The sequence below is a fragment of the Festucalex cinctus genome, chromosome 18 (genome assembly GCF_051991245.1).
Source record: "Festucalex cinctus isolate MCC-2025b chromosome 18, RoL_Fcin_1.0, whole genome shotgun sequence".
Classification (NCBI taxonomy): Eukaryota; Metazoa; Chordata; class Actinopteri; order Syngnathiformes; family Syngnathidae; genus Festucalex; species Festucalex cinctus.
Genome location: NC_135428.1, coordinates 12,303,475 through 12,325,887, shown reverse-complemented (window position 1 = coordinate 12,325,887; position 22,413 = coordinate 12,303,475). Strand labels below are relative to the sequence as shown.

At 39.4% G+C, this 22,413-nt stretch overlaps 2 protein-coding genes across 5 annotated transcripts in view; one reads left to right on the top strand and one right to left on the bottom strand.

Moving 5' to 3' along the window:
• Window positions 1-14,050, bottom strand: part of pof1b (POF1B actin binding protein) — a 25,931-nt gene extending 11,881 nt beyond the window's left edge. The window contains exons 1-3 of one of the 2 annotated variants that reach the window (XM_077505871.1): window positions 13,376-14,050; window positions 9,890-9,982; window positions 2,421-2,650 (exon numbers count right to left, since the gene is read on the bottom strand). In XM_077505871.1, coding sequence (XP_077361997.1) covers window positions 2,421-2,650; window positions 9,890-9,982; window positions 13,376-13,780 — 728 coding nt within the window. In that variant the 5' untranslated portion in view covers window positions 13,781-14,050. The remainder of the gene's footprint in view (window positions 1-2,420; window positions 2,651-9,889; window positions 9,983-13,375) is intronic. The other variant, XM_077505872.1, reaches the window with a different exon arrangement.
• On the top strand, window positions 13,978-22,413 carry LOC144006827 (putative monooxygenase p33MONOX). Of its 3 annotated transcripts, none has more exons than XM_077505877.1 (9): window positions 13,978-14,112; window positions 15,275-15,462; window positions 15,562-15,623; window positions 15,706-15,881; window positions 16,535-16,649; window positions 16,747-16,874; window positions 18,560-18,663; window positions 18,760-18,932; window positions 20,601-22,413. In XM_077505877.1, the coding sequence occupies exons 3-9, from the start codon at window positions 15,599-15,601 to the stop codon at window positions 20,819-20,821; spliced, it is 942 nt and encodes a 313-aa protein (XP_077362003.1). In that variant the 5' UTR covers window positions 13,978-14,112; window positions 15,275-15,462; window positions 15,562-15,598; the 3' UTR covers window positions 20,822-22,413. The 3 variants fall into 3 exon arrangements, with proteins under 3 accessions (XP_077362003.1, XP_077362004.1, XP_077362002.1); XM_077505878.1 differs by lacking the exon at window positions 13,978-14,112 and adding an exon at window positions 14,128-14,841 and having other exon boundaries at window positions 20,604-22,413; XM_077505876.1 differs by lacking the exon at window positions 13,978-14,112 and adding an exon at window positions 14,133-14,841.

Here is a 22,413-nt window from a genome sequence, read left to right as displayed (position 1 = left end):
ATTCTTATGTATAAGTATAGAGACACCTCTTTGTCTACTATTATAGGAGGCAGAGTAAACTTGACTAAAATTTTTATCTATAAATAATTTTTCTTCTGATTTTTGTAAGTGGGTTTCTTGTAGGAGACAAATATCTGCCTTAAATTTTGAGAGATGGTCTAAAATTTTTATTCTTTTTGCCTGGGAGCGAGCGCCACACACATTCCAGGAGACCAGAGCTAATTTCTGCATACAAGCAATATAGACTCAGTCTTATGTATACATCTATATAAGCTGCTTATTAATATTAACATATTGTAGGATAGCAAAAGAGTAATTAGGCAATTTATATAATTTATATAAAGAGAGAGATAGCAAGTAGATAAGTATAATAGTGAAGAAACGTGGGGGGAAGTGAGTGTGAAGGAAATCTGTGGGGGATTCAACATAACAATACACCAGTAAATGGTGACCTAAGCGAGATTATTATTATTATTATTAATTTATTTTTTTAAGAATATATTTCTATATTATTATTATTATTATTATTATTACTTTATAGCCTATGCATAATATAAATTCATATTCTATTTCGTAACCCATTATCCATACATATACATACATATACATATACATATATATACATATATACACATATACATACACATACATATACATATACCTACGTCAAATAATCACACAATGCTCGGCTCTACCAATTGTCAGTTAGAACAGCCAAGGGGTCGAGGTTGGGTTTCGGAATAGCTGGCCGTCGATATATAATTTATCAACGACCATCGAAGTCCGTTTACCCTCCTGTCTATTTTGTTTCATGATAGGAAACAGTACTTTTCGCCGCTCGTTTATCTCTCTTGGGAATTGATCATTCATCCCGAAAGATGTCCCTTTGAGCTCCCGTCCTTTACTTTTTACCAATTCTTTATGTTTAAAATGTTCGAACTTAGCAATAATAGGACGGGGCTTATTGCCCTTACGAGCTCCGAGCCGGTGTACACGGTGAAAAGAGATATTATTTACCGTCTCCTGTGGGATCTTTAGCGATGATGTCATGAATTTTTTTATCTCACCCTCTGGATTATCTGGAGAATTTTCGGATATACCTGAGAATATTAGATTTTCCCGCATACTACGGGATTGAACATCTAAGACCGTTTCCTTTAGCATTTTATTTTCCTTTTTAATCGTCTCCAACTCGGCTGTGACAGCGACGAGAGAGGAGCGTAGCTCGGAGTTATCGCATTGGAGATCGCTTACCTGTTGGCTAACGAATTCCAAACTTGCCTTTAATTCTTTGACGTCCTCGCGGATAAGACAGAGGACGTCAAGTTTTTTATTTATGGAATCCAGCATACTCACCGATACGTCGGCGGTTGCTAAATCGTCCGTGTCTGTTGACGAGTCATTTTTCCTTTTTTTTTTCGAAGGATTATCCCGACTGGCCGCCGGCTCATCCATCGCGCAGCTATAAAAATGATCGTCAATAAAACGTTCGAGGTCGTCCACACTGGATAATATTTCCGATCTTTCTTAGAAAAGAAAAAAATCGAATTTATCTAATCATTAAATTCGGGTTTAATTAGAAATATAAAGCTAATTCTATTTTAGCAGCAGAGCGCCGCCATGTTAGATTTTCCCAGTCTCGCTACCGGTCACGCGATAGTCACAGCATCTCGCGATGGGAAATGTAGTTCCTCTTAATCGAATATTTTTAGAATCAATTAATCTGTTGATTATTCAATTGTTTAATCAACTAATCTGATTCATTTTAATTTTGCATTAAAGTGTATTACAAAAACATTTTTCTGTGATTACGGTTTGTTAACCAGTAATTGTTTGTTCTGTACTTCAGATTCGTATAGTGATTAAAAAAAAAAAAGGGGGGGGTGGTATTGATGTTGAACTGGGTTATTGGTTTGATCGTTGTTTTCCAAAGTAAAAACAGATGTTGGCAAATGTCTTATTTTGATTAAACACAGAAGATAATCAGTCTTCTTTCATGAATGACTATAGAAATCACTGGACAATTACTCTTGATTTGCTGAAATCAGAGGCTCCAAACAATTACTCGATTAATAAAAGAGTTGTTAATTAATTTGGTAATCGATTACTTGTCAATTCGCTGGCTGGTCGTTTTTTGTAATAACTACCATTGCTTTAAGCCACCTCTTCATGTCAGAAGCTGCATCAAAGCCTTCTGTATGCGCTTGCATAAATAAACATAAAAAATGTATAAATACGTTTTTGGGACTGAAAAAGTATTAAACATATGTACACATTTTTGGGTTTGAATGAGTTGATCGATTAATTTTGACAGCTCTAAGTGCTGTTACAAAACGGTGACACGGGACAAAGTGGTAAACATTACAGGCAGTGTGAAAGTTGCCTAAAGAAGTCTTGGTTGAGTAGTGCACTCCACTTACTGTCCTCTGATCTTGGACACATGCTCGGAGATGCAGGAGTGGATGTCGCAGTTCTTCCTGTAGACGTCGGCCAGCAGTGCGGCGAAGTAGCGCGTGTCCATCTTGGTGGCCTCGCTCAGGTCGGTCTTCACCTCCGTCCGGGAGATCTTCTCGATGGCCGGCAGCGGCTTCTGCTGTATGATGTTGACGATCTCCGTCTCCTCCACTTCCACCGCCTCATCGTCCTCCTCCTGGAAGCACAGCGTTGACCTTAGATGGAGCACTATGCTCGCGTAAAAATGTCACAATAGAGGCGTTTGCTATGAAGCCACTCGAGATCACGGTTCAGCGTTTGTGACCCTTCTTGTATCATATTATCTTTTTTTTTCTATCTACCTACACAGCAGTCGTTTAATTTTAATTTTTTTTTTTTTTTTTTACCGTTTTCACATTCCATCATGCATTTTTGCAGGCGTCTGGTGGTGACGAAGGTCCCAGATTCATTTCCAGTTGCACATCACATTACCAGCCATGGAACTCCATAGTAGGGCTCAATTAATGGCCAATTTAACCCACCAATATTAGCTCTTTTATAAGATGTCTTTATTATTATTATTATTATTATTATTATTATTATTATTACACATTAAACACAATGCAACATAAGTCAAAAACGATGATGTCCATGCACCCTGAACCTTCCTTTCTCTTTTGTAAAGTTAAACAAATTAAAAATAAATAAATAAGATTTGCAGAACGGTCAAATGTTCTTTCTGTAATTCATGTATTTATTATTGTAAGCATTAAGGCCCAAAAAATAAGTTTTTATTCCCTACACATTTGTTTTTATTAATCGGACGATTAATGGGTCATTGGAATTTTATTCTACCAAATATCGGCGCACCTTCCATCATAAATGAATATCCGTTGGGGCCTACCTCATACTGTGGGATTTACCGCCATCTAGAGGTACTCACAGCATTTTTCAATCATGCAGCTACAACAAAAACATTTGCTATACTGTATATTTTATGCTTGCAAAAGAAATTGTCTAATAAGTGGCGGTAATATTTTTATATGGTCGCTACAACACAAGCCCCAACACACCCATCACCATGTTTTTCTTATCTGTAGCCGCATAGTCGTCTTCAAAGTTGCATAACCTGTTATCGGCAGTCATGCCATGCAAGTGCACGCAACTTAACTCTGTAAACATCCACCCTTCACTCTCTCTTTTATGAGCTGACACCTGACGTCATCATTTGCTCGGCGCGCTGCAAATATGATTGATATGGGAATAAGGTGGAAGTTTGGCATTTCTGTGTCTGAAAAAACAGTTTGTCAGATTCAATCCATCTGTAATGTCTTAAATCGGTGTGTTCTTTATTCTTTCCGTTTTCAATTGGCAATTGAAAAATGAAAGTGAGTTTTTAGTTATCTGTTTTTAAGTCGAACACAAAAATCAAAATTGTGTGATTTTTTCATATTTACATTTTTGGCTTAGATAAAAAATAAATAAATAAATAAATAAAAATCATGGCTTACGCTATCGTACTCTTTCTTATTGACATGCTATGCCCCTAATGCTAACCAATTTTTTTCTCTCGTATCACTGTGTCCATTCAAATCATTTTAAATTGGGCTGCAGGCCATGCTAGTTGTCATCCACCCCCCCAAAAAAGTGTTCACGAGTTATTTTGCGGCAGTATAGGAACGGAACTCTATACTAACATGTTATCAATAATATCATATAGTTCTCAGTAGCGCGAGTTGTAATAAGATAACCCGATTGCATTCACTGGGTCAGCATTTATTGCACTCCTTGCTGTGGACTCGGGTTTCTGTTTGTCATTATAGCACCACCACTTCAATGTTGATTGTTTTTATAAGGTCAAATGTAAAAAAAAAAAAAAAAAGGTCCCACTTGATTACTTAACTGACTTGGAGACATGACCCGATACTTTTGCCCATACTGAAGTGTGCACTTCTCACACCGGGCGTTGATGTCATTGTTTCATAAATACCTGAGACAACCCAGAGTCGCTCCACCAGATTCCACAAGGGCCCGAGGAAAGAGCAGAAACTGCCATGTCAGTGACAAAAAAACAAAAAACAAAACTTCATTGTGTTGCATTTAGCTTATTAAAAGAAAATGTCCCCAATTTATGTGACAACAATTTTTCAGACTACTTCTACAAGTCATATGGGTAACAGAAGAAACTTTGTTTTTTCTTTTTTTTTTTTGCAATAAAATGTGACTACGAGTAGCCTATTTCACATTTGACATGCCCTGACTTTAATGAAAGCATTCCGAGATAAGGCCAATAATAAACCCTTAACGCTTCTGTCAATTAAAGTGAAAACCTGCGTGAGGGATCACACACATGGGTGTGTCGCCGCATGCCGGTCATTCCTGCACAGAAAGCGAGCGAAGGCGGCCCAAAAACCGGTCGGCGACTGACGATTGTTCTCATGTTGACAGTTAAACTTGAAATCATTGCTTCAAATCGCAGTGACGAGCTTGAAATTCAAGGAAGTGAAATGCCATTTAAAAAAATCCATTTTTTTTTTGTTATATGGTTTTAATAAAGAAAAATAGTTTAATTCTAAAACAAATAAAAGACAATGTTAAGACAGAAATTGGTTGAGGTACAACTGTAGCTGTATTATCCTGGATTCAAACGGCAACCAAACAAACATTGCAGTACAACTCGATGCTACAAATTTCTGATACTAAAAATACTCCACATTGTTTTTAATAACAGTAAGCGTAGTTGAAGTACATTTAAACCACCATCAGGTCACACTAGGACAGAGTTGGCAGCGTTGATTGTCTCGCAACGCAAGAAAGTGCTTGGCTGGCTTTTCAGTATGCATATTAGCAGCAGATGCCAAATTCCAAAGAGACGGTTGAGCTCATGCTGGACATTAGACAAGGGGGAAAAAAAAAACAACTTACAATTGCATTTCTGCAAATAGCTGCCGGGGCTATTAACACAACTGCACATGGGGCACTTGCCGATAGTGGAGAATGTTTTTCGTCATACAAACATTACAAGTTAGGATAAGGTAATTTAAGATTAAAACGGCATATAATTGACTCTCAAACAAGAATGTAAACAGATTAATCACTAACTTGAGAATTTTTTTTTTGGCTTAACTTGCAATAATAGTCCCCAAAAAAGTAGAAAGAGTCATATACACGTTATAAGTTTTCATTTTTAGGAAAAACTTTTGAACCTTGAGAACAGTCACTTTTTTGCAGGGAAAAAAAAAACTTTACGTGAACAGTCACATGTTTTCAAGAAAAAACTGACTCAATAAAAACAGACTCTACTTGAAAAAAAATTCCGTGCTTGGGTTAAGTGTTGCTGTTTATGTTAGCAACAGGGTTCAAATGGACTAATTGCATATTTTTAATGTCTGTGTGTAAACAGTACACTTACACTAAGTACTGGTTTTCTTTTCCTGATGGGTAAAAGTGAGGCATCTATTTGAAGAGGACGTTTAGCTGTATTTCTGTTTGGACACTATTTGAGGAAATGGTGACCAAAAGAAATCTCAATTCCATTCAAACACAGACTGACAAAAAGAGGCAGTGTGGTAAACTGACCCTTTCTCAATAACAAGATCTTAGGTTACACTCTGAGAGCCACTCTGTCACACTGACCTACATCACCATTGATGCGCATGCACACATACTTAATACTCGTTCTTTTAGGTTGATGCTTTGAAGTATTTTCTTCTTTTTAAAAAAAAAAAAAAATCAAGAGGCAATGTTGTTTTCTTCACCGGTGATGTCACCATATACTTACATTGTAAGTTAATATTGAGTAGTAGTCTGGTAATAATGGTATGATATGATACTATTATTGCCAGATACCTTGGGGGGAGGGTTTCATCATTCATATCAGTTGTCACAGTCATGAGCATGTCTGTATCCCTTAAACAAATGACTCACTCCTCTGTCTTCCAGCAATTGTTATTAGTATTTCATGATACATATCTCATAATCTGATTGCCAGATTGCTGTGTGAAAGCACACAAAGTTGTCTTCACAACAAATGCAAAAAGTGTCCTTTCTGCTTTTAGAACAATGCTGCCGCCCCTCAAAGGTGGCCTGTAATCAGCTCGGAATGCCTCGTCTGAGGAGAAGCGGTCAGGGATGAGCACGAGCCAGTACAGCGTTGCTTATCATCTTCCGATAACACCACAGAAAGTTTCCATCCTTGTGGCGTCAATTGTGTCTGCCAGCAGCCACTTTTAGTTGACTGCCAGCTAACGCCTCTCAGGCAAGCTGCTATTTCACTAAATCGCATTAAAGCTAAAGCTAGCAAGCTAACTAGCAGAGGGTTGTTGAAGTGGAAGTCACCCTTAAACATTTCTTGACAATAATATGCTATATGTGACCTCGCTAGTCTGTTTAATATTACATTTGTGGAGTATGAGTCATGCAGCAAAATCCAGCAGTTTTGAACCATCTCAGGGGGCGGCCATTTTGCCACTTGCTGTCGACTGAAGATAACATCACAGTTGCTCAGGGCTCAGGCAATGGCCAATCACAGCTCACCTGTTTTCTGAAGCTCAGTTGTGATTGGTTGTTACCTGAGACCGAAGCAACTGTGATGTCATCTTCAGTCGACAGCAAGTGGCAAAATGGCCGCCCCCCGAGATGGATGAAAACGGCTGGGTTTTGCTGCTTGACTCATATTCCACTAACGCAGCATTAACCAGAATACCATTTTTAGACTTGTGGGGCTGCTTCAAACATATTATTGTCTAAAAATAATAATAATAATAATAATAATAATAATAATAATCTGTGTGTGGGGGGGTGACTTCCCCTTTTAAGTGTAGTGGAACACACAGGCTATTTTACCAATTAATAGCATTTGATGCACCCTACCCTAATGAACCCAACATACATGTTTGGGGATGCGGAAGAAAGCTGCAGTAGAGGAAAACAAAAACATGCTGAGATTCAAAGCCTGTGAGGCAAGATGTGCTAACCACAACTTCCAACGCGTTGTCCAGATTTCAGGACTATAGCAGAACTAAACTTGGATTAGTATGCGAGCTGTTTGAGCTCTGTCTTACTTGGAACCAGGGGCGTGGTGTCGGGAGTTTCCTAAACTTTGTTCGCTGCATATCAAATAAATGCTGAAATAGCTTTTTGGAAAGCCATTTGAGCATTTATTCGATATCAATGATATTAAAGCCATTTGAGCATCTAGTCAAGAAACATGACATCCATTTTCAGGTCGTACTAGTAGGCCAAAAGTGGCGTTAGTAGGGGATAAAACATCTGTTGCACCATAATTGTTCTTGTGTACTTAATTGCCTTATACACAAATGGATTTCTGCATAATAGGGAAGAACTAAGCCAAAATTTCATTCACATGAGGCAACAACACGCCTACGATATCAACATTTTGATTGTCATTTTCACGGAAAAGCCTCTCAGGTCTTCCCAAGAAAAAAAGTCTAAGTCAGTAAGCACCTATACTGTAAATCACTTTATCTGTGGCCACGCCCGTCCATCTTATACGTGACACTGCAAGTTGAAATTCCACGGAATGTACCCACCCACAGCAAAAACGTGTGGGAAGTGGCCCCAGACACGCCTTTGTACACACACACATTCACACCCTTGAATGCTTTGTCACACACACTTTGAGCTACTAATACATGATCGTCTGCTTTTGAGTTGATGGCTGTCTGCGCACGCACACACACCCACAACTTTTTTTGCCTTCTTTTTTCCCGTCAATACCAAACGTAAGACACTTTCCGTCAAAGTTAACATCCCTCCTTTATGACTGTTCAGGGAGCAAAAAATGTGCAGGTGTAGCTGATCAAATGTCCCTTGAGTCTTACGTACAAGTTTCAACAAAGTGTGGTCACGGACAGGCTATTTTAAGACACCAAAGTTAACGCTGTATGTCTTCAAATAGTGGCCTCAGCTCTAATAAGTGAATTGTCTGCTTGAATAGATAAATGCTCCAAACAAATAGCCTTTTTAAAACAATCGTGGCTGAATGGTAGACGTATTTACCACAACACACGGCCTGCAATGCTGAGATTGCCATCCATAAGGCTGCAGAGCTTCAATCACATTTTTAACGATTTTGTGCTCATATTTTTCATTTCCTATATCAGATTTAGAGTTTCTCAAGTATTTTTTATATATTTTAGATCACAATGCTGTGTACGCTCTGTCACAAAACTTTGCAGAAATATTTTTGGTGTATAACAAAAATATAGATATTTAGTGAAGTATTTTGATTGGGATTTTAGACGAAAAGCAACCACTTATATCCCTAGACTGAGTGCAATTTCTGGAGAAATTGCGTGGGAATGCTGAAAGCTGAATGATAATAGGTGAATGCTCAGATTTGAATGCATGTGGAATGCTGATGAAGTAAATTGAGAGATAAATTATCACATTACAACCTCCTGGTTACTTGACAATGTGCTTTATCAACTGTGCCACTGAGCAATATCAGACACCTGGTAATGATGATAAGATATGTATGGAAGTGGACGTGGAAAGTGATACTTGGAAAAGATTAAATGTCTGTCCCATTGAAAATGAATGGGGAAAAGTTGATATCAAACGTTTGAAATTGTGCAAATATTGAAAGTAATGTGGAATCAGACGATAAATACCCTGGGAGGCGTGAAATTTTAAAGCTAGTTGAAATTTGAACAATGTAAATTGGAAGTACATATTATGTGGGAGTTGTTACGCGGCAAAAAAGTGTGGAGAATAAAAATCACAATAACATATGTGGGAATGCTTCAATATTCCCACAATTATTTAATTAAATATCAGTCAAATTTGAGTACTTTAGTTTTATTTTGCTTTATTTTGCCCTGTTGTCTTCAGCCAGGTTAAAATGTAATATTAAAATGTAGAGTAATACAGTCCACCCACCATTCACAGCGTATAGGGACAAGGCCAGGCAAACAGTGAAAATCCACAAATAATTGACTCCCATTCAGTTTACCATCTTTTAAGCAATTTCAGTCATTTGAAGCACCCTTGGGATCCCTGAACACAGATCGTGAGCAAAAATTGCGAAAAGGCAAGAAGCTAAATATTAGCTTATTTATGGTAGAACAAGCATCTATCCATTGAAATCAATGCATGTACACTTTCCAGTCTGACATAATGATTTTTGGCACAAAGTAATAACTTGTCAGTTTTGCAGAAGTAATTGCACTTGAAATTCAACTCCTACTGCAACCTGTCGTGACAAGTTTAAGCTCCTATGCTAAAGCAGAATGCGATGTTTCCTTCAGTGTTTAATTTCTCAGACTACTACACACAAAGTCAAGCAAACAAAGGCCAAAGGCTTTCATCGGCAAAGGACACATATTTGTGCGCCTGCCAGATAGACGGCTGCTTCCCAGAGATTTTCCACCATTGCGAGCGGTTTTCGTGGCGGGTGGGGAAGCGAAAATTGGTGTGTTTGTGTGTGCCTTGCCTCCTCCTCCTCCTCTTCCTCCTCCAAACTGGGCTCGGGGGTCTTGGGGGGACTGGAGGACAGGCTGAATGAGGACGAGTTCCTGCTCACGCTCTGAGACGAGAGGAAGAAAGAGCCGTGTTCATAGAAAGCTGTGGCCGCCGGAGTTCTTTAACCCGGCCCGCCACCCACCCGAATAATACTTCTTTGTAGTCCTGTTTGAGGAACATGCGGAAAGTCAGTCTGGTGTATTCGCTTGGATCGGCCCTGCTACTAAAAGCTGTAAATGTCTTTTCATTGCAAACTTTTTTAAACAAGCAGACAAAATGACTTTTCAGTTCAAAATGTTTCAATCATGGGACTGCAAAATGCCAGTTTCTTTTCAACAAATGGTAAAAATCGACAGATTTGTATACATTTATGGTTAAAAACGTGATCTTGTTCTACATACATTTGTGAAACACGTTAGCATGCTACGTTACGGCGCAGGTGTACTTTTCTGACCCGTGTGTGTGTGTAATATACGAAGTTATATTAAACTATTAAAGCTTACTTTCATGCAACAAGGGTTCAAGAAAACCATCGTTGGGGTATGCCATGTGCTAATGGTTGATTCTTTTTTACTTTTTTTTTTTTTTTAACATTTTTTTAGCTATTGTTTTAGTATTTTCATTGTATTAGTTTCATAATTTTATTTTTATATTTCATTCTTTTTAAGACACAGAAGCCCTTAAATTTGGTAAGAAAATAGCTATGTATATAAGGCACATCAGGATATAATTAAATCATGAATTTAATTACATTTAAGACAGTATCTGTCCAAGTGCTTTTGAAAATAATATACTGTAATACTAATGTTATGTTCTCTGGGTGCCTCCGTGCTTGCTGCTAACATTCACAAGTTGTTAGATAATGAGTCTTTGGCTGGTAGTGCAACAGGAAGCTCAGACTGTTACTGGCCTCAAATGCCTTCAAATCTTTTTTTTTTTTTTTTTTTCAGATACCTTTTACTATATTCCTATTTGCACAATCGCTTTACTACCCCACCTGGCAGGTTGAAGTCAATAATGTGAGACTTAGTATCTGCACTATGCAACGTTTGTGTGTTATTGTATTCGTGAGTGACGTACATTCTGTTTGTGAAGCTCAACACCTAAATAATAATTTAAAAAAAAAACACAATAGGAACTTGTCTTTCCAGAAAATTACTATAACGACATTGCTGACAACCGTTTTTCACAAAACGCTCCTGCTGTGCATATACCTGCAGCATGTTTAGCATGAGATGTTCTTAATTAGCTCAAATTAAATTGTAATTGCAGTCAATGTCTAAATGTTTCCTTTAATGTGGTTGTTATTATTATTATAATTTTATTTTATTTTTTTTGGTATGTTTCCCCCCACTAAATTTAGTTTTGAATGGAAATCATGTCAAGCGAATTACTCTGTTTCAAGGTCCACTTTGCAACATGCTATATAGGTTAGCATTTACAACTGCACAGGTAATGTAAAAATATTAAATAATAATAATAATAATAATAAATATAAATTTATATATATATATATATATATATATATATATATATATATATGCATAAATTTTTTTTAGAATGTATGTTTATTTAACCAAACCTGCCTGAAATGAGCTGTTTAGTCAGAGCAGTAATGTGTTACATAAGCTTAGCGCGCCACCTCATATGACCTATGACCGCGGCACTCAAACTTGGGGGGGAGGCTGAGCCAACCAGGTGAAAGAATGCGTTGTTATCTTCTGCAACTCAACTTCAGGGTGTGCCACCTTGGCAGTCGGGTGGGCGGGGTGTGGCGCTCGCTCGCTTTCTGACAATTCCGACTGGAGTTACTCAAACAAGATAACAAATGAGTGGGGTTGGAAGTGAAAGATGAGTGTGTAAAAAAAAAAAAAATGAAGAAAGAACGATAGAATCCATATTAAAACCAAAGCAGAGGAAGTGGAAGTATTATTTTTGAAAGAGGTTAATCAAGTCACTCTGGGAGCATGCGCAGAACCTTCAATATACAGTATCCTGGTGAAGATGTATCCCCAAAACACACAAAGTTCTGGTAAATTGGGCCCCGACACTAGTTTCACAGATTAACATGAAATTGGGAGGACATGTACCACAACTTGACATATACAAACATGTCAAGGACCCATACAGGAAATACCATTTTGTTTTAGCAGCTAATTTGCGACGAATTCCAGGGCGCAAAAGTTCAAAAAGCTAAAAAAAAAAATCAGTCCCCAATCGTAATACTAGTTTGACTGATTGATGTGAAATGGAGTTATGTATCATAAGAGGACGCTTGAACAAATATCAAGGATCAATGCTGCAAATCGAACAGAAAGTCGACCATTTTGGTCTAAAACAGCCATTTTGAGGAAAACTCCAGGACTTTGAACATTCAACTCTCAACATCAGTTTGAGCGATCGATATTGGTAAACATGAAAAAGTCTCACGCACCCAAATCGAACAGGAAGTCGGCCATTTTGGTTTGGAGCTCTCATTACCCAGTGCTTGTATTTTGACCCACTACCCCTTGAGAATTTGCCCAAATAAACCCCAATCCGAAGCAGGTATCCTAGACGGATGACGTTATTTATTGTTTAATTCCAATTCCATTCACTGGATGGGGCGAAAACGATACATCAGCGTGAGTGACAAGTCACTCGAATCCATCATGATGACAAACGATTGCTCATGATAGGCCGCGAGAAGTCAGGGCAGTGTGTTAAGATGCGGTCAGATGACGCCACATGCACATGCACACTTTGTTGCATCATGCATCCCGCCCAAAAAATACACAGACAAAATACGGTCTTCTTTTCCAAGCATGCAAAGGAGGAGCTGTAATATTATGATACAGACAAATACTTCAATGCAAATGACACAGTATGTTTTCAAAATGATGATACATACTGCTCATAACACACACACCCACACTTAGCATTGCTAAATTAAGACACATCATCACATGTGGTTGACTTATGCAACAGTGTAACCTCCATAGTGGGAATTTCAAAAGCCGATTTCACACTATCAGCAAATAGTGTTGTACCCTATGTGTAATAATGCATTTGGCCATTTATGCCTTATCGTTTTGGCTTAAAGATCCATGTCCTAATACTAGTAAAAACTGTCTCACTATCATTTTTTTTTCCAATCCTGTATGATATTTCTGCATTCTTGTGAGACAAAACTGCACTGCATAATATCCAAGCGCTAGTAGTAGAATTTTTATTCCACTAGTAGTTATCATGCACAGTTGTGCCTCACTATTAACATGTTGTCCTGCCAGTATGACAATTGTTTAGGACAAAGACTGGACTAGTATGTGGACATTAAACTGTCTGTCTCGGACTTGGAATAAAGATTGTCAATATTTTCCTTGTTAACAGATCAGCAACTTGTTTCAAGAAGTTGGCAGCAGTGAAGTATTTGCGTGTTGCGTTCACGGACCGCGCGAGAGTCAACAGGAGATCTCACCGTGTTCTGCTGGAACAGGAGCTCCGAGTCCAGGCTGCTGACGCTCAGGCGGGGGACGCCTTGCAGGTAGACGGGCGACATCATCTGCTGCATGACGGCCGGCTGCTGCACCAGCACGTAGGACTGCTGCTGCACGGTCGGCTGCACCGGCACCAGGTAGCGCAGCGTGTTGTAGTTGCCGCCGTTGACGGCGTACTGGAGCGGGGAGGCCGAGCGGGCCGTCGTCGCGGTCAGCAACGTGCTGCCGCTCACCGGCTCGGGCGATGCCACGTTCAAGGTCCGGTAGGTGGAGGTCGGCTCGGGCGATGCCACGTTCAAGGTCCGGTAGGTGGAGGTCGGCTCGGGCGAGGCCACGTTCATCGTACGGTAGGTGGTGGTGGTGGTCTTCTGGCTCTGGACGGACATTGTTGTGCAGATACGGACAAAAAGTTTTATAGGAAAAAAAAAAAAGTTGTGGTAATGTTTTAAACAAGCTGGTTCCTGGTGTTTGTTGCTTCCCCGGAGAGGAGACGTGAGTCCTCTGATGTTACTTCCTCCTCTGCGGGCAGCACTCGGGAGGAAAGTCCGGTTAGTGGAGTCGCTCCTGGGGGTGGGGTGGAGGAGCCAGCGACGCACGGGGGAGGGAGGTGCTGTTGCTCGGCATGCAAATATCGACTCTGCTTCTGTGGAACAGGGTGGAACCGAGAGAAAGTTTCACCACGTTGTTGACTGATGGCAAACTGTTCGAACTTTGCAAGGTACTGCTACTGGTCACATTATAAAAACTAGTAGTACTAATGCGCGGATCAAGTATTCAACGAATGGGACAACTTTGGAACAGTCGTGAATTAAACATTATAATGTGCAAAAATGTGATCCAAACGTTAGTGCGCTGAACTCTTACTGGTGAGGGCAATGAGTGTACTTTTATCAGGAGAGGCGTTTCAGATGTATATCAAGAATATGAAACATCTGCTCAAACACCCTTTCACGTTGTTTACTGGACATGAAGTCATAAGTCTTGTTCGCAAGTCGGTGGTCGCCATGGAAACGTCCACCGCTCAGCTCATAAATCTAACAGAACATGTATTACGTCATTATGTGCTACTGCTAAATCGACCACTAGGTGTAGCCAAAGAGCCATTAATGTTCAGACGTAACGTACGTGCACATATAAATACGAAAGTATTCAGACACGGTTGCGATATAATCGCATTAAGAGTCTTTAAAAAAATAAAATAAAAAGTACAGTACGTCGGATTTGGTTTAGCTGCATATGCGGTACGATAGCTCTTTACCCCAAAACAAAAACCACAAACTATCGCGAGATCGTGACGTGTCGACGCCCATCCGTCCCGGAAATCTCTTCATAATAAATCAGCATAATGGCCGTCGAGCAAATCATCAACTTTTCCGCAAACTGCTTACACGTCGTTGGAGGTTCACACTGGACACTATAGCCACACGCCCCGAAGTCACCGTTTTAGGTAAGAAAGAAAATCCCCCGTGGGAGATGTTTGGCTGCCAGTTGTGTCGCATCTGTTTGTCCTTGAGCATCAATTAGTTCCGCAATCTGCGGCGCTAAACTGCGTTCAGAATTTTCACGGATGAACGATGCCACCATATTTTCATGTCGATGGTGAATAAAAGGTTATACGCTTGTATGTCACGTTTTAGCCACCATTCTTCAGTTCGGCGTCGATGACACGCACCCAGCTTAAAAATAAGGCGTTGAAGTTCGCTAGCGTCCTTCGACGAAACACCCTTAAACGGCGGAATGTCGCTGAAAATTGCTGACATCTACCTTTTAGATTTTTCTACAATCGTAATTAGGTTTATTTTGAGGCGAATACTGTATTATTTTCCCTTGTTGGTCACAGTCTTTCAAAAAAATATTCTCTGTTGTTCCTGTTTATGCAGTTGTTCCTTCTCTGGCCTGACTGGCGGCCTTTTCCATAATGCACTACCAGCGGACTTGTGTTCATCTGACTGACCTGATGTAACATGATCAGCCTCTCCATCAGCCCGGTCCACAACACATAAACACAGCCGGGTGCGATGAGCCCAACCATTGCCAGCTTCTGCTCTTGCTGCTACTCTAATCACAGGTTAAATTGCTGTTTTAGTACTGCCTACTGGTTTTGTATTTACCATAAATTCTCACAATGTGGGGTTCATTATCATTTTTACTGTTCTTGTTCCCACAGGTGCTGATCAGTCTTTGCTCTTAGTAGTACAGAAGCCATGTCTGGTTCAGGTGACTTACCAGGTGAGTGGGAGAAAATAAATCTGGTGTTGAAGTTAATGAGGAAGGGGCATGAAATGGTGACGTGATGGTATTGCCTTGGCAGCTTTGGAAGGTTCGGGGATGGGCGGGATGAAGCTCCCCATCGGCATGACCCGCCGGGCGCTCAGCTATGATGACAACCTGGAGGCGCCCATGTCCACACCACCGCACGACATCAACATCACCAATCTGTGGAGGCGCCCTGTTGTGCCCGAGAGGAAGTTCAACCACCTGGCTGAGGTGGGACGCAAAACCTGAAACACTCCAATTCCTTCTGCTTTAGAGTTTGAAGGATTGTTTAGATAGGATAAAATATCTTAAGATAGAGAATTAACATAATTGTGGATAGAGCTGGAGTTTGAGGCCCACAAAATAATATAATTGCACACAAAATAAGTCATAACATCTTGAAGTATTTTTTCCATTGAAGAAAAATTTTCAAATATATAAGTAATATTTACTTTTTTCAGCGTTAATTACTACTACACCTTTTGATATTTACACACTATAAATGTTGGTGAAGTAGCCTACACAGCTAGTTGTCGCTGTATTGCGAGAAGAAAAATGTATGATCAGCTGCTGTTGTTCATTTTATTTTATTCAGATAATATTGTGACTTTTACATAATAGCATCATTTCTCAAAATGTTTGGACGTAATCCCATATTACTGTTATTTTTCATTTTAATGAACTTTATTCACATAAAATTCCGACTTTATTTACATAAACTAATCACTGCTTTCTCATGTTACTGCTACGGTGTTTTTGGGCAATTTAACACATCTGAAAGTTATTGGCAAAACTAAAAATGTATCTTTATTCCCCTTGAAATGTGCTGCATTTAAATCTGTTCTTATTATTGTAATAATTTGGTGAATGTGTGTTGCCGCCAGGAGGACGAAGGTGTTGCTGCGCGTCACTCTAACATGTTGGATAGCGCCCCCGCCAGGTCCACAAGTGTGGTGAAGACCAAGGCCTCTTCCCTCATCCTCAACTCTCTCATCACCAGTATGTAAACCAATATACATATTTTTGTACTTATTAAATAGAAAATCATTTACATCACACTTTTTTTTTTTTTTTTTTTTTGTCCCTTTCCCAACAGAGCAAACTCATGATAGTATGTACAAGTTTGAGCAGAAGGCGGGGCTCACCGACACCAGTTATACTCCACACAAAGGCCTCACAGCAGAGGAGACGAGACACCACCACCGCATGCCTGAATCCTTCCAGGTAACGCGCACACACCTGCTCAATTAAAAACACCACCATATGGAATTTGTTCCACAGACTCATCAAATCTTTATTCGTTCTAGAGGCAGTACGTTCAGTCGCAATGCATCGTTATGAACTGTCATAAAGTATAAGCAGAAGTTAACCAGTTAGATATAATAAAACAATAAAATGCTCTTTTAAAGGTGGATTCAATTATGTTCTCAAAAGGTGGAAGCCAAACATCTGTTTGTCACGTTTAAAAACCTGTGCATGCGGAAGACCGTCCTACCTGCTCGTCTGGGGGAAACGCCTCTCAAATGTTGCTAACGTCCGAGCTCATCTTCATCAGTCTCTGCAGCCGGCCTCGCGTTATATAGATGTCCTCTTGCAGCTCTCAGCTGTTTTCAAAGTACGCGGTCAGCTCGGTGGAGCTACAACGATGAATGGCCGAATCCGAAGCTCTCTACACGAAGCTAGCTACATGCTACAAACACAAGTTTGCATGCGCAGCAAGGAATGAGCACGCGGATTGATTGACAGTAGGGGTGTTAAAAAAAAATCGATTCGGCGATATATCGCGATACTACATCGCGTGATTCTCGAATCGATTCAATAATAGGCAAAATCGATTTTTTTTTTTTTTTTTTTTTTTTTTTTTTTTTTTTTTTTTTTTTTTTTTTTTTTTTAGGATTCACACCTTAAGCATGGAAGAATGTTATATGAACGGAACATTAAGCCTTAATATTTTATTTTAATGCTGTTTAAACATGAAACAGATTACAACCTCTATAAGACTGAAATTTCAGATAAATAAATAATACATTTTCATATAAATCTTACACTCTACAAGCTTACTGATTAGTATTTTCTAAATTTGAATGAAAAAAATCGCAACAATCGACTTATAAATTCGTATCGGGATTAATCGGTATCGAATCGAATCGTGACCTGTGAATTGTGATACGAATCGAATCGTCAGGTACGAGGCAATTCACACCCCTAATTGACAGGATCGAGAAACAATCGTTAAGATGCTGAAGAAGCAGCCACAAAAATATCCTTGAACCCACCTTTAAGCTCTCCTTATTTCATGAAGTTTTTGCGTCATTTCTTTTGTACGTTATTTTACATTTACACTTTTGTATTGTAATATTGATGCTTTTTTCTTGTAAAATTATGACAAAATTCTTATTACTTTTTTTTGTAAGTATTCCAATTTTTTATTCATAATATTTCCACTTTTGTAGTTTAGTTTTACAACTATATTTTTGTTATATTACAACCTTTTCCCATGAGGGCACAACTTTATTTTTCTAATATCCTAACACTATCTTTCCACAATAATCTTGATTCTTGATTATCTTAATTAAATAACATTACAACTTTGTTTTGTTAGTGATGATTTTTTTGTAACTTTTTTTGTTGTTGTAGTATTACAACTGTTTTCTTTTAATATTACATCTTTGGAATACTACAACAATATTCCCATAATACTACAAATTTTTTTCTTGTAATATTACGACCTAATTCTCGTAAAGGCTCTCGTAAAATTCCGACTGTTTATTTGCAGCTTTTATGTCATAATTTCATGTCGTAGGAGCCTTAATACTTCTGTGTTATATGCATATTTGTATTCTGTTAGTAGTAGGGTCTTGTTGTGTTTAAAGTAACATTATTTTTCTGACATTTGCGTTGTGGTATAGAAAATGCAGATCCAGAGTATGGAGGCCCGGGAGGAGCGCCAGAACACGTCAGCCCAGTCTACGCCATCCACCACGCCGCACACCTCCCCAAAACAGCAGCGCAAGTAGGCCGGAAAAAAAAACAAAAAAACACTCGCCCCCAAACCTCTTGGCTAATCTATAACCAGCCCTGCTCACATTTGTTGTTTTGTTTTGTTTAGGAGCTGGTTCAGCGGCACCAGTTCGGACGTCAGCGTGAGCTCCTCCAACAGCAGCGTGGATCTGGTAGGAGGCGACGGAGGAGGAGGCGTGCTGGAGCGCTGGGGTGTGTTTGGGCCACGGCCCCCTGTGCACAAGTCCACGTCCGATCTGGGCACCGATCCCTCAACACCAGGTAAACACGGTTACTTAAACAAAGTGTCAAGTGTGTTCGTATAAAGACATTTGCTGTTACTCGGGTGGTGTTAGTCCCAATAAAGGCAATTATAGCCACTTACTGTAGTAGACTATCAATCAAACTCCAGTGTTAATGTCAGTTTTACAGATGCCACGTCCACTCCATAATGTTCTGTGCTGATGTAAAGGAGTCTTATGCATAATCACGCGGCTGCCGTTCGAATTGGTGAAGCAGCACATGGCTCGTTCGGCAAGGTGTTCAAGTCGCATTGTAAACAACCAAATGTTTACGAATAACTGGAGTCACGTGGCTCACGCATTTGAAAAGCAAAATTTAAAATGCAAACAGAAGCGGGGGTTTGGGTTAATGAGTGAAAGGACGACCTTCAGACCGGGGGCCATTCTGGGATGGCTGCGTATAAAAAGCGAACGGACGCGGATCAGTTTGACGCCGAGCTCCAAGCAGTGGAGGTGTGAGACGCGACGTGCTGGGGAAGACGTTGAAGCCTTTTGCCGCCGTATGACTTTGGGTAGGTGACTTCAGAGTACGCCTTTATTAATCTGTTGTTGTAAAGCAGCTGGTCCCATGCCATCAGGTCTGTCAAAGACTTTGTGAAGCAGCATGTGGCGTGGTGTCCACTATTCCAAGTAACAATTGTATGTTTGGGAATGAGAGGTGCCTCAATGCTTTCTAGGGCTGTGTATTGTTTCAAATTTCCTCAATTGATTCAGTTTCAATTCAAACTGCGATTTATTTATTTATTTTTTTCGTTTCAATTCACTTCAGTTCAACCTGATATTGATTAATTATGAAACATCAATTATTAAATATCAAGGACATGATGATATTGGAAAAAAAAAACTGGCTTCACAAACATTAAATTCCAAATTAAATTTTGCAGAGGCAGTAACTGGTTAAATGGTTTATTTATTAATGAAAACAACACGTGTTCTAATCACTTAAGTGTTATGCAAACATTGACATCAGTATGGATGAGGTGAAAATGTTTTCATAATTCTAATTTCCTGATTGTAAATAATATAAATTAAAAAGATTCTGAATTGTCATCAAGTGCAATAAGTCAGGTCGTTTATAAATGTAAGAAAATATTTTTAATTTTTTGTGAACAGTACATTTCAAGATAAGAGTAAGACACAAAAAATCTGTCCTTTAAAATTCAAATTCATGGTTTTATGAATTGATATCACGGTCAAAAAGGAAAGTCAATTCAATATCGATTATTCAATAATATATATTTTATTTAAACCCAGTCTTACACAATTTTTTTTAGTTTATTCTCTAGCACGTCCGCCTCCCAGTACTGAGGACTCGGGGTTGAGTCCAGGCTCCGGCCTTCATGGGTGGAGTTTGCATGTCCTCCCCGTGCCTGCGTGGGTTTTCTCCGGGTACTCCGGTTTCCTCCCACATTCCAAAGACGTGCATGGCAGGTTAATTGGGAACTCCAAATTGTCCCTAGGTGTGCTTGTAAGCTTCGATGGTTGTTCATCTCTGTGTACCCTGTGGTTGGCTGGCAACCAGTTCAGGGTGTACCCCGCCTACTGCCCAAAGCTAGCACCCCCCGTGACCCTTGTGAGGAATAAGCAGTCAAGAAAATGGATGGATGGATAGTTTATTCTCTCCGTTTTCTTTTTTTCTCTTCCACAGCAGGCTTTGCTCTGCAGGCGTATCGCGGCGTCCACAAGCCCAGCGCCGCGGAAGTCATGAAGTCGCAGGCGGCCGCCCGCTTGGCCGACGGCCCCGACGCCCAGAAGGCGGCCACCCCGCCCAAGATGGAGATCCCGACGGTGGACGGGCGGCGGCAGGGCGCACGCCCACACAAGCTCAAGCCGCGCGACATGAACATCCTGACGCCCTCCGGCTTCTAGACGCCACAACCCGTCCTGTTACCCAGTTGGCTACGATGAGGTCACATGCTTCCCCCTTTACCGACGTCCAGCTCGCTAACTCCCGTCTCAAAATGGCAGTTCCCATGTACGGTGGAATTTAGAATTCAGGACTTTAATTTGCGTAGCCATCTAATCTGAACGGAACATTTTACTATAACATCCCCAGGCTATTCTAACAGAAAAACATTAGTGTTGTTCCGATACCAGTATCGGGAGAGGCCCCGAAACTGAATTAAAACAGTGACATCGGCAAGAACTAACAAGTAACATGCCGATACCATTATTTCCGACGCTATTATAGGACTTTGGATGTAGCATCTTGTGTCTTGCTTGTGCAGTACATTCACTGATGTGTGATGTGTTCAATGTATACCGAGCCAAGATATCCTATTGGCCCGGCAGCTTTTTCATGTTAAAAAAACAAACAAACTAGGTATCAGCCAATACTGCAAAACTGGCTATCAGATTTGGTATTGGGGACCAAAAAATGGTATTGGAACAACACTAAAAAAAACATACTTTGTTCATATTGGTCACTATAGAGCAGTGATAGGCAAAATAAAAGTCCTGTAATATTTGTTGCGCTAATTAATGCAAATTAACGTTTTTATAACCTAAAATTGGTTAAATCGTAGTTTTTTCATTTGTTTAGTTCAGTAAACAATGAGTTTATTGTGAAGAATAAAAATAATTGAATACGATGAGAAATGTACTTTTTCAACTTTAAGTGCTAGGCTCATTAATTCAATGATTAATAATAGTCAAATCTGTCATGATTTAATTCTTAAAATATTTTGCAGTTTTTTTATTTTATTTTTTCATTTTATTTAATTTTTTTTTTAATTATAAACCTCAACCTGCCCTTGTGCACTGGAGGTTTGCCTAACTCTGCTATAGCGAAGTATATGCAACTTGAAACTATAAAATCTCAGCAAATTGTCACTTTGTGGAAGAGTGACTCCATATAATATTGACATGATCATTTCAAATTACTGAAGAAACCCGTCTTCTAATTGCACTTTATATTAACCTTCATACTGTGCTTAATGATTCCATAAGATATTCATGAAGTATACGGAAGTAACTAAAAGGTCTCAGGAAAATGGTTGACATGTTCTCGCTTAGAATATTCCACTTTTCAACTTTTTTCTCGCCTCTTTATTATTTCGATGTTTTAATGGCGAGTGTAGTCCATACATGATTCAAGTACGTTTACTCTTTTTGAAGTCGTCAAAATAGCCTAAAAGCAACACGGCGTGATCATTGTTGTTGTTAAAATGATTGTGATTGTGGAGCTTGTATTCCCCACACCCACTTTAGTTGCACTTTTTTGTTGTTTTTGTTATTGCACTTTTATTTTCATTAAGTGGTGTTGCTGTTGCTTTTTCGAAGTGTTCCCTTGTCTATCAAAAGAAAAAACAGCAGCTGTGAATATCAGATGACTTTTTGTCCGTGTCTAAATAGGGTGGCCAAGTTCTCAAAGGGCCCAACTGAAAAAAATAAACAGAACACTCCTTGGAAATTTAGAAGAAATGAAAACACGGACATCTAACTTTTTTTTTTTTTTTTTT

What these genes read in the sequence shown, in the direction of transcription:
- LOC144006827 (XM_077505877.1), top strand. Translation starts at nt 15,599, where the DNA reads ATGTCTGGTTCAGGTGACTTACCAG. An exon ending in CCTCAACTCTCTCATCACCA is followed by an intron (nt 16,650 to 16,746) that starts GTATGTAAACCA and finishes CTTTCCCAACAG; the next exon opens with AGCAAACTCATGATAGTATG. An exon ending in CACCGATCCCTCAACACCAG is followed by an intron (nt 18,933 to 20,600) that starts GTAAACACGGTT and finishes TCTCTTCCACAG; the next exon opens with CAGGCTTTGCTCTGCAGGCG.